The following is an 18701-nucleotide window of genomic DNA, read 5'->3' as shown; positions in this document are numbered from 1 at the left end:
AAGTGACTAAAGCCCCACTGATAGTCGCAGGGCTGACAGAGATTCGAATCAGAAACTGCTATTGACAGAGACTTGTGAAAAACTTGGTGGGCTTTAGTGGTTGGAGTAGAGGGTGAGTGCTTTACAGGTATAGTTAGACTGTTACCTATTATGGACGAAGCAGGAGTAGGAAGAATCTCTAAGCTGCAGCAGCAGGAGCAAGGACCGCAGCCTGTCCGACTCTTCAGCGTGGCTCAGCTTATGTGGCTCATGCAGGACTTGTTTTTGCTTCTCTGCAGATGAGCACCGGCTGCACAGTGGCAAGCTTTGTCTGATTATCCTGACATGCATAGCAGAGGTGAGTTTCCTGTGTGACACTGTTCAGCAGGTGGTCTCTCTACACTGCCCTGTCTGCATGTCTATTCCCTGTTTCCTGTTGACGAGGAGTTGAAGACTTACAGTGGTACTGAGTAATGAGGGCCTGAGGCAATTGCACCAGGCTTATCAGCAAAATGTAATGTTGTTAAAATTGAGTTGAAACTTGAAAACCGATGATCTTCAGAGAGAGAAAATAGTTAAGAGTTGTTGAGAGACCTTGTGATGTTACAGGCTTTTTGAGTAGTTGAGCTAGTGGCTTTCAACTCTGTGCTGTTCATAGCAAACATGGGCACTGTCATATCCCATCTGTCTAAGGATACGTGTCTGAAATAAAACTGTTTGGCAGGTTGGTCCCTGCAAGCAAGAGTAACAAATCTGGTGGTGGGGAGGGAAATCAGTATCGCAGGGCTGTGTCATTAGCCCTGACTGAAAGTGGTCCTGTTTCATGTCTTCCTCACACGTCTCATGGGAAGTGTATACGATAGCTTGACTGATGTCCTGAATGGTGACTGAGTCTGTGTAGTGTTCATGTTTTGCTTGCGAGCAAGCAAAAACCCTTGATTAATAGTAAAGAATAAAAAGCAGTGAAGTTGATAGCCAATGCAAGAATTCTGAAGTAACTTTTTTTTTTCAGGGTGCAGTCTAAAAGCTAATAATCTTTGTTTCAAATATTTATAATTTCATGTTTTTGGTACCTGAATATTCCAGGCAGATGTGCAGATAATGGAAGATAAGAAGTACTGCTCCTACATAGCAAGGGTGTGGTTTTTTGGCTCTGGTATTAAAAGGAGGGTATATTTATTACACATCCTGGTTGTGCATTATCCAGAGATCAGTGTGAATTAGAGCTGCACTTGGAATGAGATTTGCCTGATGGGTGGGATGGCTGATTTTGACCTACTTACTGCCTGTACTGCAGTAACTTCTGGCATGATAGGGTCCATCAAAATGCCGATATAAACCTTTCTCCTTGCTTTGTCACAGGGATACTTGTGACACCTCATACATTATGCAGCACTTGTTTAAAATCTTGATGCTGTGGTATGTGCAGTCCAGAGTTTGGATGAACGAAGAAGAGAAATGGAAAATAAATTGCTAACAGAACAACCAGTAGTGCAGACTTTAGTTAAAGTAGAGTTGGGGGCAGAAGGGGTTAATTTCTATCCCCCACCCCCACTGGAGGTATAGGTAGGGAACAGAGAGGTGACAAGTGGCTGCTTAACCTCATAGCTACTTATTGAGAGTTTTGCACTAAAACACTTGTAATGCAAGAGGCAGATGGAAGGTATTGGACAGTTTGCTGTTTATCTCTTCTCCCTTTTCTTGCCCTTTCCAATAGGATCAGTACGCTAATGCTTTCTTGCATGATGACAACATGAATTTTCGAGTAAACCTACACAGAATGGTGAGTCTTTTCCCACAGATGCCTTGCTTTCTCTTCAGGATAAGAACAGAGAGGATCTGAGTTTCCATATGTTGAAAACTGTGCCACAGACACCTAACCTAGATTGCTAAGGCATCTGGAAATCCCATGAGAAAAGCAGTACTGGGGGAATGATCTTGAGATCGCTCCTTGAACGTCTCTTTCAAAGAACAAAGAGCTAGTGCCGGTGCTGGCTAATTCAGTGGTCTCTGTTAATGATGATCCTTGAGACAGGTCTGGCCAGTGTAGCTAGGGAGAAGCTGTGTGATTTAAGGTCTCTGAGGAAGTCAGTGACAGAGAAGGTTCTGCCCTAACCTTCAGCAGACGTTAGCCCTCATGTCAAATATTAATAGCCAGCTGAGTTGCACTGAATGCTCTGATTGAGCTAATGCTTACTCTTGGGTGGGTGATTCATCTTCAAGGAGGAAAGTATTTTTTCCAGTCTTTCCCTATTGGATATCTATGGAGGAAGTGGCCTTACCTGGCTCATGAAGCTCTATAGTGGCAAGTAACTGAATGGTTATCCTGACTTGATGTATTCTCCCTTGGCGGTACTGGCAAGTTCCACCTCATCTGACAGCGGAGCAATGCTTGGAATTGTAACTAGTCCAGGACAGAATGAAATTTCTTATTTTAAAGTGAACGTACAGCGAGGGTGGTAGTCCTTCCCGCTTAACAACAAACTGACCATTCAAAAAGCCTTTGGTCTATTACAACCAAGACTGAAAGCATTTAATAGTGTATCTGCTATTAAGATTGCAAATCATACTGCTGGGTCAGGAGCAAATCAGTACATTAAGCAAGGGGGAGGAACTGCTCTGTGACTTCCTGTCCTGTAATGTGACAATGCCCTCCAGTTGCACAGTTAGAATAACCAAAACCCAGCTGTCAGCCTGCTGAAAAGCAGGCACACTTTGCTCCAGCCATGGCCTTCAGGATTAATATCGGTGAGATAGCAATTGAGAAAAAGATAAAGGAAAGTATATGCTCATGGTAGTATTTGCATGAAAAATAGACGGAAATAAACAGCATGTCATTTCAGCCTTCTCCTGTCTTCTTTTCATCTTTGTACATTCCAAGCCAATGAGACACAGGAAGAAGGCAGCAGACAAGAACCTGCCCTGTCGCCCGCTGGTGTGTGCAGTGCTGGGTGAGTGGTGTTGGCACCTGTATGCTTGTGGTTCCCAAAGCATATTTTGTCCTGCAATAGGAATAGGTGATCTGTGGCTTAAGGGGAGGAGCAGATGGCCTTAGAAAAGAGATCCAAGTCCTAAGGAGGTTTCCAGCAGTGGACAGTCCATCCTTATATCTGGGTGCCTTACAGAGAAATTAAATAGCAAGATTCCTGCCCTGTAGAAAGGAATCCTATATATATATTTACAGGAAGTTTTGCAAAAGCCTGTAGGCCTCCTTTTACCTGAATAAATAACAATGGAGAGGAGAGTTAATGAGTACATTCAGTTTTAAGTGAGTGTAGTAACAGTTGGTCACAAACACTTTCCAGATGATATAACGAGGGCAGGCCTATGGAAAGGATGGATATTTGATGGTGATGGCATTTACTGGGTGCTTTCCCTTTTCTGAGCAGAGAAAGAAGAATAATGTCAGTAGCTGAGGTTGGTTTCGCCTGTGGATGTGGAAGCACAGTTGAAAGCTTTTCACTTAGTGCATGATTAAATTGTAAAATTCATTGCTGTGGAGGCCAAAAACATAAATTAGTACAGAAAAAGATGGAGACTGGATCCCTGGATGGCTGTTAAGCCTGATGATACAGATGCAGTTTCTGACTCCAGCATTTTCAAGCAGATGATTTTGAAAGCCAGGATAGAACAGCAAGGGGAGAAGAATCTTTCTAGACTTGACAGATTTTTTTGTACTCTTTCCCTAAATATCTGGTTTTGGACGCTGCTGAGCTATGTTACTGGGTTGTTTGGATCCTAGGAAGTTGCATTTTAGCTTAACTCAGGCTTGCGATAACAATTGTAATGTGTTTTATGCTGAAGGTATGTTGGGCAAAGAGCGTACACATATATTCAGTTAGCACTTAATAGCTGAACCATAGAAATATAATTGAAAGAGATTAAGTTACTGTATTCTTTGCCTCTCATCCACATGCTGGGATCCCTTAAACGTTCAAGTGACATTCTCAGGTTTTCTGCTGAATGAATCTCAAGGAGAAGCTTAGACTGTATTGAGATCAGACTGCCTTTCCTTGCTTCGGAGTTAATTTTATGGATAAATGGGTGTTCTCTACAAAACCTTCTCTACAAGTAAACCTCTGAATTGTATGTGGTTTCTGGCAAAAGTCACTTTCTAAAATGCATTTCTTAATGGAATTTCCCATTCCTGACCAGGCTTGAAATTCAAGAGCAACTCTAAGTATCAGAATAAGTGGTGTATTCTTTATTTGATTAATAGTGATGGGAAAGCATATGGGGAAAGCAGTGCCTTAAAGCAAATTGCATTATATGCCCTCAGCTTCCAACAGAGTATGTGCGCTTTTCTCTTTTAATTCCAGAAGATGTCTAATCCTTCCCCCCTCCTCCCCCCCCCAAAAAAAAAAGAAAAAAAAAAAAAGAAAAAGGGGCAGGGGAAGATTTTTCTCTCTTCTTACCAGGACTATTGTCTGGTCGGTAGGCAGGGTAGTTTGACTTCCTCATTGTTGTCTGCCAGAACTTAACTGTAGCTAGCTCTACACTTACTTTATCATTTTCTTTTCTGTTTTAGATTTGATGGTGGAGTTCATTGTAACACATATGATGAAAGAATTTCCAATGGATCTATATGTGTAAGTGTCCGTGGGCTGACTCATAGTTTCATTGGAAGTTTGAATTTGGAGTCTCACTGTATAGCGGTCTTCTGACTGAAATAATATTTCTGTGGCTGATGGGGAGCTGGATGGTTTTTCATGAAGTTTTCCAGTCACTTTTTATACTTTTTAAAATGGTCTGTGTGCCAGAAAATTGAAAACAAAATGAATTTCTACCTTCCACACTGACTTCCTAATCTACTTGATCAAATACAAAGGACTTTGAATTCATAAATTTCACAATAGACGCTCATTGCAAGAATTCCTGCTTTCCAGAAACTGAATCTTGCTCTGGAAACTGAAAAGCCAGTTTTAAAACACCAAGTACATCTAATCTGAGGCCTAGAAGGCAATGTGGAGAACGGGAGAGAGACTTACTTCAATCTTGAAATAACTTTCTAGGCAGGAAGAGTAAAATTTAGCACTGGGGAAAAGGGAAGGATAAGATGGGGCTACACATGAGCACCCTGTGTCCCACAGGGCCTGCAGAATGCTTTGTTCTGCTTTTGTCTGGAGGGCAAAAATAGGATTCAGGCAGATCATTGGCTTTGCTCTAACTGTTTGCACAGTGCTGAATTTCCCCAAGGCTTAAGCAGCGCTATATTCAATAGAAAAGAGGCAAACCATAGACTATTTTTCCTTAAGGTAATTTTTCAGCGTGGTCTGACTTTGCCCAAATAAACCCAGAACTGCAGTGCTTTTGCAAGGGTTATATAGTTCAATTAGAAGTTTGTGAGAAATTATTTTTAATGACAGTTACAGAATTAGTTGTAGGTGCGTTATGCTTTGGAATTTCCTGAGGAAGGCGTGACATGTTTGGGCTCAAAGGTAAAGTCACATCTAGAAACCTCATAGGAGTAAAAATAATGAGCAGTAGCAACCATCAGTGGACACTGGTATCCATTCCTTTTGGCATGTTTATGTAGTTCTCTCATTACCTTCCTGTCTGAAACCATGCCGTAGCAGACATGGTTATTGCCAACAAGGTGAGTGTTCTGCATGCACAAATAGCGTCATACCTCTCTGCAATACATTTAAAAGGTGACAATCTGAGACTGCTCAGTGGAGGGCATATTAATATTTACAAGAGAAATTCACGTTGCTTTGACCAAGGGTGGTTTGTCTGCTATGTATATTATGAATCCTCAGCACAAAGCTTAAAAAAACAAAAACTCCCAAGATAGCAGTAAGGATGAATTGCATCACTGAAGTGGTGTGGCTGGGGAGTCTGTAGGCCTGGTTGCTGGTGAGCTGGTCCCACAGGGAAGGATGCTAGAGCTGTTATGTCTTTCAACATCCCTTTTTTCCATACCTTGCTTTCACCCAGAGATGTGCTATGCAACCAGTACCTTTCAATGACAAAATATATCTGCAGAGTATGTTGCACTAAGGGCTATTGTAATTGAAAAGGAATGTTTTAGCTGTTGCCACATTCCCTCTGGTCACTGCCTTAAATAGCTTTTTGCAGAGGCCACTTCTGATCTTAAGGCCAAGCAAATATGTAGGTGGAAAGGTGCTAGGGATCATCCAGTACCAGTAACATCAGAAATGATAGCGCTCTCTCTGGAGTGATTGCTGTCCCCAATCTGGACACAACTGTCTGTGCTAGCCCGGTTGTTTTGCTTTCTTTTCTTGGCTGAATTTATGAGAACGCAGTGTAGAATACCAGCATTCAGGGTGATGCTCGGCTACTGTAAATATTTTAACCTTAGTCTCTTTAAAGTTAGGAATTTCAGTCCTTACCCCATCATGATATTTTTAGGATTATCTAAGGGTCTGTTGAGATGAATGTATACCAGATGCATATTATTTTTGAAGGCTTTTTTAAAAGCCTTATTTTGAACCCTTCACTCTATTTTGAATAATTTCCGAGCAAACTTTTTTATTTGGTTTCTATGTGGTTTTGTCTGATATACACTGTTTCAGTAGTGGCTTTTCTGAGACGTGTTGATATTAGTAAGATAATGTGTTTTTGAGAAATAAGAATTTGAAAAAGAATTTTTTCCTTTTTGTCTTCCTGCTGTTTTTCTAAATGTCAATAACTAAAAATGGCTTGGTCTACAAAATTCAAATTTGGATATATTTTCTATCTTGTCCTTCATGAGAGCTAGAAATTACTCCATTGCATATTTAGTTCTGATATTACAGGAAGAATGTGCACCTAGGAGTTTGTTTAAGCACTAGGTGTCATAAAGGCCTGCAGGATTTGGAGACTTCGTAAGTATATTAGCTGTCTGTTGGAGGATTTCAGAGTTTGCAGGTGTGTTGCATTTCTAAGCTCATACTTAAACACTTTGGTTAGGAGCCTGAAAAGCTGTACAGAAGCCTGCCCTCCCCCGCAAATAATTGAACTGTAAGCCTAATTCAATGAAATTACAAATCCTGCAGTTATTAGTTTCACTGTGTAACTTCCTTTAGCCTCATCCCTATGACCAAAGAAATGGAAAAGCTCTGCTGTGACCGTATTTTGCAAAGTCTGAGAGCAGTATCTCATACGTATGGAGCTTGCAAACCAAGTAACTCCTCTTGTTGAGTATATGGGGTCCTTGTGCAAGGTCAGCAAAGTGTGAAAAATATTAATCAAATATAAAAACTCCAGCCTGGAGAAGAGAAGATTGAGAGGCGATCTCATAAATGTGTACAAGTATCTGAAGGGGGAGTGTCAAGAGGATGAGGCCAGCCTCTTCTCCGTGGTGCCCAGCAACAGGACAAGAGGCAACGGGCAGAAACTGAACCACAGGAATTTCCATCTGAACCTGAGGAAAAACTTCTTGACTGTGAGGGTGACAGAGCACTGGAACAGGTTGCCCAGAGAGGTAGTGGAGTCTCCTTCGCTGGAGCTATTCAAAACCCGTCTGGATGTGATCCTGGGCAATATGCTCTAGGTGACCCTGCTTGAGCAGGGAGGTTGGACTAGATGATCTCCAGAGGTCCCTTCCAACCTAAACGATTCTGTGAAAACCAAAGGATGGCCTTCTTGCATCTGTAGTCTGTCCTGTTATGGCGAGTTTAAACTCGCCATACAGGCTCTGTTCTTTGGTCTTTCTCAGACCTGATTCTCAGTCTGGTTCTTTCTCATGGGTATCACTTCCTTCTGGGAGCTCAGGACAGTGAGTCACCTCTTCTCTTAAGGTTTGAATTTATCAGTTTCCTGCAGAAGATAAATCTGCTAATTTCCAAGACATTTCCAGGTCTGATGTGGAATTTCTGGGAAAGGTCGTGATCAGCATGAATGCTTTGCCCTTTCTTTTTTCCAGGCGGTGTATTCAGATTGTGCACAAGCTGCTCTGCTACCAGAAGAAATGCAGAGTGAGGCTTCATTACACCTGGAGGGAGCTCTGGTCAGGTACTTTGGGCTTTTTATATTTGGATCATCTCTGCTGATTCAAGGAGTGGCTGTCTGGTGGCCAAGACCTTTTGTTCCATTGCTACAGGGTTAAACAGTAAGCAGCAATTCTGTTAAATCATCTTTATTTTGCTTTTCAGTTGCTACATGCAAATTGCCTCTTTTAGAAAGCCAGGGTATTATCATAATGGTAGCTAATTTGCTTTCTTGTCTGGCTATGATCACCATGGTATCCAAGCGTCTTTGTTTCTGTTGCATTACCTGAGTCTCTCTTCATCTGATTGGAGCGAGAGACATGTTCTAGGCAATAGTGTTTCTCCCCCAGACACTTGAGAGTAGATAGGAAGTAGACTCTTAGGTAGGTCTACCTTAGGAGGGTAGACTTTTTTTTTTTTTTTTTAACTGGAGCAGCTGGATATAGGCAGAAGGGTGTGTGCAGCCTCTTCCAGGGAGAGCAACCTACAGTTGTCAGTGGGAAGGAAGAGAGTTTAACTCTGACCTTTGCACTGATTGCAGGCAGTGCAGTTTATGCCCCTGATATCCCTAGGGTAGATAAGTCTTACGGGGTTTTACTTGTTTGTTATAATCTCGTGGACATAGCATTGTATGACTGTTGTATGGCACAATCACTGTGTGGGAGGTCTGAGGAAGGGAGTAGCAGAACGGATGATGAGACCTAACAGGCTTCTTTCATACGCTATAGCGTGTGCTTTTGTTCTAATCTTGCAAGCAGTGAAGTAGCTCAGCTCAGAAAGTACAGTTAATCCCTGAGCAGTTGTGGCTTAAACAAGAGGTTTATGAAAATGTAAGGGAGCATGGCCCTAGCTGTATGTCTCTGGAGCTGTGCTTAAGGCTGAAGATCAGTGACTTCGCTGGTGTAATGCAACTCCCATCAGAAATTTGAGAGCAAGGATGACTATTGAAAAAGGCTGTGATAAGTGGTTTCTGAAGCTGTTCTCAATTAACACTGAGTCCTTCCCTTCGGTAGCTTTGCGCAGCTGAGTGTAGGTACAGGGAAGTGAACCAACAATCTGAGTCAGTTTCAGTCATTCATTTTTTGCCTTTTGTGACATGTGGCTATTTCAGGCTTTCTAAATGATTCCTGTAGAAGGTGAAGTGGGTGCCCCTAATTAAGAGATTAGCAAATTCTTTTCAGTTGCTTTCTTCAGAACAGAGCCCCTAGAGGCATGGCTGCAGTGCAGTACTGGCTCAGGAGGGGAGCAGGTACAATGTGGAGGTCTGTTGTGAATAGAAATTGCATCTGGCAATGTGTGTGATCCCTTTTCAGCAGTTACAGCAGAAGTGCATCCATTTATATTTGACCAGGGCCAGCTAGGGCTTTCCTCCACAATGGCGGTATGGAATTCTCAAATATAATGTTTTCTGCTTGAAGATACTATTCCACAATTCGGAGAGCATACTCTTAGGCATCTTTCAATCCTTAACCTTTACCTTTTTTGCGGGGGGAGGTAGGGAGAAAATCCTCGCTGCACGCTGACATTTACTGTCCTGGGATGTTCTAGTTAGCTATCTCTAATTAGCTGGTGTTTGTATAGTGCTTAGGAAATGTAAAGTGCCTTAGAAGCTGTTAAGTACTGCACGTGCTCTGAAAGCAAAGCAGTAAAGTAAAAAGCACCCAGGTTGATGGAGTTCCTGCAAGGGACAAGGAATGTCTGCATACCTGATGTAGCTGAAGAGCTCCACGCTTGCTGTAGATTTCTGCTTGTCTAGGTAGATCCTCTTAGGCAGAAGAAAATTACAGTAAAACTCTTTCAGCTTTTTTTCCTGTAGGATGTTGAGGTGAGACTCTTCAGCAACGGCCAGGCTGTTTCATTCAGGCTGGAAAGGTCTTGTATTGAATAGCACGTGCACCTGTACAAGGGCACATCCTGGCTGCTCCAGGTGTATGTTTCTAGAATGCTATATGTGTCAGTCTGAAAGCTAAGCGCCAGGCCTGTCTCTAGATACACAGTGTAATTAACTCCTATCCCGTGTCAAGGCTGCTCTTTGATTCCACAGAATGTTGCCACCTTTGATGCGAAAGAATGGCTTTGTTTCTGGCAAACAGTGCTACGCTAGAATGCAGGGACTTCTGCACCCATTTCTATCCTTTATGGGTCACTGTGAACATATTCCCCTTTGGGTCCTTGCTTTGGATCAAAGGATTAGCTTTCACTTCTGGAGGAAGAGCTAAAAGGGAACAGCTACTCACTGTGAGGCCTGAGATCTTTGGTGCCCTGTCAGGTGTGCTTTACAGAAGGTCTTCAAGCCCACGCTTGTCTTGAGTGACAAAGTATGTGATGACTGAGGCAAAGTCTCTCAAATGCACTGTGGATAATAGCAACAGAGATCCCCGAGCAGAGCTGACTGGAACCAAGCAGGGGGAGGGAAATGGTGTAAGCAAGCGTTGGAAAGAAGGGAGAGAATTGTACCTGGCATGTAAGAGGAGGAAGGCTGTTTCAGGCAGAAAATTGAGTGGGAGAAATAGACAAAGGAAATGTTGTGAGGCGAGGAGGCAGTGGGGATAGGGTGTGAAGGGCTGGAGGTGCAGGTTGTGGGTGGAAGCAGCAGCAGTATATGGAGCCTTCTGTTCACTTGCTGATTCTAATGCTAGCTACGCTCTAATTAAGGAAAGCCACTAGTGTGTCATCTGATGGATAGATGCTCTTCCTTTGCGAGTGCTTTGCCTTCAGTATGGAAGGCCAGCAGCAGTGCAAGAAAACTTTTACAGTTTCTTTTTATGATGTGAGTTACAAAGATAAAGCTCTGTATATGGCAAAAAGTACATATAAGCTGGCTCTAGCTAGAGGAAGTGTGAAAATGTAGTTCTGATCATTGGAGGAGTGAGAAGCTGGAATATCCTAAAAAATAGAGCACTAAAGAGTAAAAAAGCAACAGTAAGGTGGAGTTTGATCAGCTTATCAAAATGATGACCAAGCAAGTACTACTCTAGTAGATGGGCAGTTCAGATCCAGCAGAGGCCTTATGATGATGTTTCCTGTTTAATAAAACTTCAGCAGGTTATTCACTTCACTTCAGTTAGCTGTGGTTAGTATGCATCTCCATCCTTTGATCTCTGAAGAAAATCTCTTTTTATTTATTTTTTAATGACAATCTACCATTACTGGTGACTAGGCTGGAAATTTGGCTTGGGTCAGAAGCCATAAGTGGACACAATTGTGTTTACCTAGACCCTTGTAGACACTTTTGGCCAATTTTTGTAAGTCTCCTGGACTCTTATGCCAGGCAGCTGGTGCTTGTTGGAAAAAAGGATTATTGAAGGTAAAGTATAAGGTAGTTTAGCAGACCTGATGAGGAGACTCTACTTGATAACATCCCTATTCTCACAAACATATTCTGCTTCCTGACCTCCCTGAAAACAAATTATGCTGGTCATAAGGGAGGGGCTTGGGTTTTAATTGTGGAACTATTAGTTTGTACAGCACTTGGGTGATGGGAAGTGCTATATATGTTGTTGTTGTCAAGCATATATAAGCTATGCCAAAAGAGTTTTTCTGAGTCACTTAAGCTTTTTATATAAAAGACCTCATTTCTTCAACTCCTCCTACCTCAAAATTAGTAATGCTTGAGCAATTTCCTCTGAGCTTAGGGGGGTGCAGGTAACTTCTTTGCAGTTGCTATGGTTTGCTTTAAGGGAAAGCCGTGTTTAAAGAAATAGAAAAGCAATTCTAATTTAGGTTTTTAAAGGCAAGAGTAAATCACTTAAAAAAAAAAAATCTTAAGTATAGTGAATAATGATGAAAAAGCTATTTATTAGGGCAGTCAAACACAAAGGAGGATTAAAAATAGGCTTTGTCATTAGAACGCACTGAAAATCAGTTTCCACATTACGGTAAGGTAAGGGCTACAATTTCTTACCTTGTAGCTTGGTTAATTTGATAGATGCTGACCACTGTTGAAATGAAGGTACTTCAAATGTGTAGCACCATCAACAAGTCAATTTTTCTGCATTTTAAAGGTTTTTTTTCTTTAATATCAAAGCAGACTTGCAGTGATACTGGACAAAATCTACTTCTACTCTGTGCTGACTCCTTTGTTCTTTTTGTCAGTTTCTGTGTTTGTAATGTGAGGATAATATTTTTGAAACCTCTTGAAGAGGTGGAAGGTTCTTCTGTGGAACATATTAAAACAAAAACTATTTTGTTTAAAAAACATTCTATTTACGACACACTTGCTCTTATACAGTGCATGTTTCAGATGGTATCATTTAATCACTTGTGCTTTGCTTTGGTAACTCCATGGCTGAAATATCAATTACTAATAGTGTCTGTTATTTATGGCATTTCTTGCTCTCCAGTTATTGAGCGAGTTTGTTTCAGCCCTCTGTTCAGAAACATAAATCAGATTTGGAAATCAGTTAATGCTACATCTCCCTTCATCTCTGACCTTGCTGTTAGTGTAACGTTTTGCAGCAGTTATCCAGCCAGAAAAGCTGTTCTTCCTGCAGCTCTTGTGGAGACAGAATTAATACACTGGTGAACCAGCCAGCCTGACTCGCTGGCACTGGTAGAGCGCTAGGTGCCACGAGAGTCCGAAAGACTGTAGAGCTGCTTGGCCAGCTAGCAAACGACTTAGAGATTTTTCAGGAAAGGAGTTAAAGCACTAAAACTTGCCCTTTTGTAGAAGTTCTTATGTGGCTTTAAAAATGCTGCTGGGGCCCAGGATCCAACAACACTCTCTTCTGAATGCTGGTGGAGTCTTAAGAGCTCAGAGGAAGGAGTAATTTAAGAGATGCCCCACTCACTGTTCCTAATTTCTGTGCAATTAGGAATTTAAGAATATAGCACTGAAGAAATGCTTTTAGACTGTGAAGGATGTTGCAAGCATAAGAGAAGGACTTCTTCAACGCGGTCAGTAACTTCAAAGGTAAATAATAGAGATCATGTGCAGGGATAGGGTAGAAGGCACAGGAGCTTGTATGTTGAGTATAAAATGCTTTAATGCATTGGTCAGGACAAAGAAAGTCTGTTTGTCTCTACATTAAATGGTTCCACTTTGAAGTGTACCATTTTGTGAAGAAAAAGAAAAGGAATTATTACGTGAGATTTGATCTTTCATATACCTTCCAGCAAAAATGTTTTCTGATTACAGTTTACAGGCAGCTGAATGAAAAGAGAACTATAGAACAAATGCTGGAGTCTTAGCACCTTTAACTCAACATACTTTGATTAATGCAGATTTTATCTGGTGCTTACGCTCTCGTTTTTGTGCGCCTGTTGGCAGTGGGAGGTTGGCCCAACCCCTCCAAACCGGCAGATCAGAATCTCCACGTGACTGAGAGCCACCGGGCCCATGCCATGTGTCATGCTGGAGGCTTGGGGTCCCATGAGTGTAAGCTGGTGGCTGGCTTCTCAAGAACAGTGCCACTTCACTGAGGAGTGAGGCTAGAAATGGGAAGGATGGGCTATTTCTGCAGTGCCCGGTGGTGGAGCAGCAGAAAGTGTCAGTAATTCAGTGGGAGCACAAGGAATTGAGGGAAGAAGGGACAAGGACAGTGTCCAGGCTGGTTAAGGTGAGTTGCTGAGCAGCTGCAGTGGGTAGGGGAGGTCTGAGTTGGGAGGTGGTGGATGGGAGGAGTGGTAAGGCTTTGGAGCCAGAAGGGCTCTGGCATGGGCAGCATGAGAAGCTGGGGGGATTGGGCAGGGTGGCGTCTGGGGTGGGAGCTTCAGGCAGGAGGGGATGAAGCATGCAGTTTCTTGAGAGGGATGGGGACTTGGCAGGGTTAGTATTGCATAGGATACAGATGACTGAGTGATTTGGAGAGGGAGCTATTCACCTCTTCAGGGGGGCTGCATCCCTCTCCCATTCTTTCACTTGAATGCCTCTCCCTGGGGCCTTGCTTTGGTGCGCAAGGCTTGCACGGGAATGAGCACTAGTGTCTACCTAGGTGTATTCTGGGTATTTGTTTTCAGTGTTTCTTAATCTACTGTATGTTTGAAAGAGGGAAGGGTGTTTTCTTCTCCTGTGGCCTATTTCAGCCATGCACATGGCTCCTTCCTTTGCTAAGAAGGATGTAGACAGGATTTCACAGGTCTTGTGTTAATTTACTGGGGGCAGACGTGCTTAGCTCTGGGACTGCAGGAACAGTGTTTGCTGGGTGCTGGCCTCTGGTGTGTGTGTGCAGCAGTTTTGTGATCAGCGTGCTCTGTTTGGATGCAGGCTGCTGGTGTTCTTGATTGATGGGGTGCTTTACCTGGGTAGCTCCTGCAGGCAGATTTGGCAGTTTCTGCAGAACTTTAGATGACAGAGCATGTGAGCTCCTGAATTTATAAGTGTGTAAAAACGAGCTTGTAAGTTTGTATAAATTGAATGCTATTCTCCCCCCAGCCACACTGCACTGCTATTGTTTGACCTTAATAGTATTGATATGATTTGAAGGGCTACTGAGTGAGCCCTTTAGCACTTCAGTGAGCTAGCTCATTTCCCATTTTCTAAAATGGGAAAGCTGAAGTTTTGAAAGTTGTATTTGTTTCTAAGTGACTCAGTCAATCCATCTTAGAATTGCAATCAGCTTCCATTTTACATGATGTCCTTGTCTAATCCATGGCAACTCACCTCACCTTTGCTTGTAGATAGGTGATCAGAAAGCTTCATCTCTGTTCCTTACCTTTGAAATTGAAAGAAAATAGATAATAGTGACAAGCTTTTTAGCATGAGGCCCACAAGGTTTGCTGGCACTTGTGCATGTTGACTCTAGGGAGGTTTACGAGGAGATGAACCAGTAACATGGGAGTAGTACCAGAATATTGTCTCGTATGTTATTATCTAATTCTAGTGAATGCCATAGTCTTCTAATAATTTTAATGGTAAAGGGTTTGGCCCCAGTTGCCAGTGGAGAAAAGTTAATACCAGATTTGTGGCTACTTGGTGAGATTTGCTGGTCACTTGGTGAGATCAAGAAGGGTAATTTTTATCAATGGATCCTTGCTCTGATGAGCACAAATGGAGTTTAGTCACTTAACTGGACAAAATCCAGTAATCTTATGGTCATCCTGCCTCAGCCTGGCAGATCTCATCTGGAAATGTTGCTCAGTCCTTCAAGTTACTTTTTAAGTAATAACCAGTTAGCATTGAAGAATTTGATTGTGGATCCTTAATGCCTTTTAGATCATGGTGACCCAGTGGAGATACTGTGATAATCTCTGCTGTGAAACAGTCCCTTTGATAGTTGGAGGTGTTACAGCTGGAGCTGTTCAGTGTTTTCTTTGTCTGCACAGAGGGGTTGAAGCTTTCAGAATGCAGTGATTTATCCCCATCCCCTTTTTGTTTTCAAGGGGTGACATCTGCAGATCTTTTACCTTGCTCTCTTTCTTTCCATGTCCTCACACAGTGTTTCTATGCTTTCTCTCATACTATTCCTTTCCAAATTGGCTCTGGTTTCTAAGACCCCATGCAAAAACATGCAGCCTTAACTCCCAAGGCTACCATTTAAATAAGAGTGTGAGCCTATGCTGTCAGGCAGAGTAGAGTAGCTCAGTACTTCCCTTTCCTCTTAAGGGGAGTGAAGCTTGTGGGTGTGTGGGAGGCTTTTTAAAAAAAAAAAAAAAGTTCACCTGAGCTTTAGCTGGAAATTTTGGCTTCTCTTTTACTGTTTGCTGGAATGCTATCGAGTAGCATTAGCAATCGGCATTTCCATTCAGCTTGCAATTTTCGCCCTGTGGCTTGGTAGAAGCAGTGAGTGCCAGGGATGAGGATGATGTAAAGAAGAGAAAGGGCTGCAAGTGAAGTGGCCTACTCAACTGGTCCTGGGAGCAATGTGTTATGCCAGTGTGTGCTCCAGCCCTCTGGCAAGCTGCTCTTTCTCATTAAGAACACGTGTTGCATGTTCTCCCCATGACCGTCATACCCTGAGAGTCACGGGGAGAAGAGGAAACAGCCATAGATTGCTGAGATGCTGGTAATGCAGGCTGTTGTCTATCACGGAGCTTTGGTCGCTGAGAGTGTGAGTTCAGAAGTACCCGCAGTAGTGAGCAAGGAGGCAGCAGTTACAGAGTTAGAGGAGACATCCAGCCAGGTGAATTGTTGCAACTGAGAGCTGGGTCCTCTCCCTTCCTCAGAGCGGGGGGAAGGAGTTGAAGCATGTAAAATAGCGATGCTGACAGAGCTTTTGTTGCTTCCCCTGATCCCCTGGGCGGGGGGAACCGCGATGGTGCAACGATCTGTTTTCTAGCTCTTTGATTGACAGGAAGCTGCAAGTGCTGTCCTTAGGTAACTGGTTAACTTGTCCGTGGATGCTGGGCTAGTCTGTGCCTTGAGGAGTTTTGGTCTGTAGTAGCAATGTAGCTATTTCTTGGACGTGTTTCCTGTTTCTACTGCTCTATCTGGAGAATAGCTCAGTTGGTTCCTTTCTGTCAGACCCTCTCTGTAGAGATTCATCTCCTAAAGAGTTTATTTTGATCGCTGTTCTGTGGAGTGTCTGTCCATGCTGAACGTGGCCAAATCTGCACCCTCCTAACACTCAGACCTTCTCAGTATGTTATATTCAAGCCTTTTGCTTCCATACTTTTGAATTTCTCTTCACATTACAGCATTTGTTACCAGCAACTATTCTGTTCCAGGCTCTCTTTTCCTCCTCATAACAGCACAGTGAAACCGACAGGGATATGCAGTTATCCTGGGTTTACCCTTGCGATCAACAGTCTGGAATAGGAGACTGGGCTGGGTCCACAGTTCTGGTCTTGACCTATAGTATGACTCTTGTTATTTCCCTGTTCTGTAGTTTAGTTTCCCCAGTGTGGCAGGGTATCATTCTGAATTTTGCAATCCAGAAGAGCATTGTGAGGCTACACCAATGTAGGCTACCACCTGTAGGAGGTCCAGGATAGTTACTGTACTGTTGAGGCGCTTGGAGGCAGAGGATTTCTCTGCAACAAGGAAGTTTTGCCCAGCTGCCCTGTAGCGCCATGTGGGTGGGGATCATTCTAAGGAGGTGAGCTGAAACACTGAAAGCAGAGCAGGACCCTGAGTATCCTTAGAGTGCTGGAGGCTGTTAGTGTTATGGTGACTTCTGGAGGGAATGGGGAAGTTGCTCTTCTCTATATGCCTCGAGAGTTTCAAGAGATCTGGCTAGAAGATTGAAGGATATTAGCAGAGCATGGGATTTCTATTAATTGACATTAAATTGCAATTTCAGGGGAGCCCTCACTTTTTTTTTTTTTTTTTTTTTCCCCTTACTGTTTTATTGAGGGCCATTATATGCTCCATTAGAAAATTTTTGACCTGTGAACACAGCAGAGAGTGATAGAGGCCTCCAGACTGTGCTCATCCCATCCAGGATGTCAGCGATATGTGTCTCAGGGCTGTTCTTTTCTGCTCTGTTGTACAATAGCACATCAGAGCCTTTATTGCTCTTGGCAGAGTCTGTGCTACGCTGTGACTTGCCTAAGGGCCTGCACTATTTCTCCCGCTTTCCTCTTTCCCTACCCCTGTGCCCCCGGTGCATCACATAATCCAAACCATGAACACTGAGACAATAAATAGAACAAAAACTTTGTGTGAACCCTAAATATGCTGAGGTTGAGTTTACTTCTGTTTGAAACAAGGCTTACGGGAAGGGTAAATCTGTTTTATGCGGAGAGGGGAAGTGCAGTCTACTATGGGAAGAGGAATAGGGGAGGGAGGGGGGGGGATGTAGGGCATCCATCCAGAAACAGGAATTGCTTCCTTCCTGGTGGAAGAGAGGAGGAACAGCTGGCTGCCCGCAGCCCCCTTACAAGATTGGCTTGCAGCAGGGCAGCAAAGGACTGAGCAGTAATATTCTTGCTCCCCAGTAGACAGACTGGCTACAAGAGTGATAAGGCAAAGTATCAAAAGCAGCTGCATGGTGGAGAACCTAAGAACCTCTTGAAATGCAGTCATTGCAGTTAAAAATAAAAATAAAGAGGGGAGAGGGTATCTGTAAAAGCCGGTGGTCCCATTTTTCATCCTTTGACTGTAATAATCCTTTGGAGAGAAAATTGCCTGAAAACTGATTTGGACACTTTATACCACTTTCACATACAGCCAATCATATGGCTTCATGCTCATTTTAAGTGTCCACTCAAAAAGCTTTAGTTCTTGATTTTTGTGGCTATAATTGTAGGTGTTCAAGGTCATCTTCTCTGCTTGTTGTTTTGGGAAGTGTAGCTGGTGTGCTCAGCTCAGGACACAAAATGAAGAGCTCGCATGCAAATGCTGATTGCTGCCAGCTTAGCTGCACCCCTCTGCTTTTGTTGCTAGAGAACTCTAGTGATGCTACTGTGTTGTGAAATTATGGGTGCTCTGAGATTTAGTGTAGTGTGGGTGTATTGTATTCTGGTAAGGAATGGGGAAGATGGGTTTCCTTAGGGAAGGAAAAGATAGTAGAGGGTATTGCAAAAATGGTGCGATTTTCCAGTTTGTGTTGAAATAGATCTCTTGCCCGCACCGTCTGTCACTTAAATCCTGGAGGATAAATTTGGATAACGTGGCTGAGCCCAGGCAGGGACCACAGTTCTGTCTGTCTGTACAGCTAAGAAATCGAGCTGCTGGAGCTGTTGGGAGCAGACATGGGTAATTTCCTAGCTAGTGTGGGAGAGGGCAGCCTGCAGATGGGATACGAGAGGAGAACAATTTATTGCAGCAGGGAAAAAGTGACACATCTGGTTTGGCTTCAGACTGCTCAGAAGTAGTAATACTGCCCTGTTGGAGCTCAGGGATGGATGGGTGTTCAGCTAGTTGAACCTTTGCTCTAAGGGTTTATTTTGTCTGGGCAATGTCTCTGAAGG

General features: G+C 43.1%; 1 protein-coding gene across 4 annotated transcripts in view; it reads left to right on the top strand.

Annotated features, from left to right (window-relative positions):
* ARMH3 (armadillo like helical domain containing 3) overlaps positions 1-18701 on the top strand; it is a 131743-nt gene that overhangs the window by 36000 nt on the left and 77042 nt on the right. For 3 of the 4 annotated variants that reach the window (XR_011142127.1, XM_068949846.1, XM_068949845.1), the window contains exons 16-20: positions 279-337; positions 1697-1762; positions 2861-2930; positions 4508-4568; positions 7847-7935. The exons of the other annotated variant lie outside the window; for it this stretch is intronic. Coding sequence is in view for 2 of the 3 variants with exons in the window: in XM_068949846.1 (XP_068805947.1) it covers positions 279-337; positions 1697-1762; positions 2861-2930; positions 4508-4568; positions 7847-7935 (345 nt within the window). In the remaining variant the exon portion in view is untranslated. The remainder of the gene's footprint in view (positions 1-278; positions 338-1696; positions 1763-2860; positions 2931-4507; positions 4569-7846; positions 7936-18701) is intronic. 4 annotated transcript variants of the gene reach the window in all.

This window comes from Struthio camelus, chromosome 7, assembly GCF_040807025.1.
Source record: "Struthio camelus isolate bStrCam1 chromosome 7, bStrCam1.hap1, whole genome shotgun sequence".
Taxonomy (NCBI): domain Eukaryota; kingdom Metazoa; phylum Chordata; class Aves; order Struthioniformes; family Struthionidae; genus Struthio; species Struthio camelus.
Note: the sequence above shows the minus strand (reverse complement) of the source record. Positions and strands in the feature narration are given on the sequence as shown.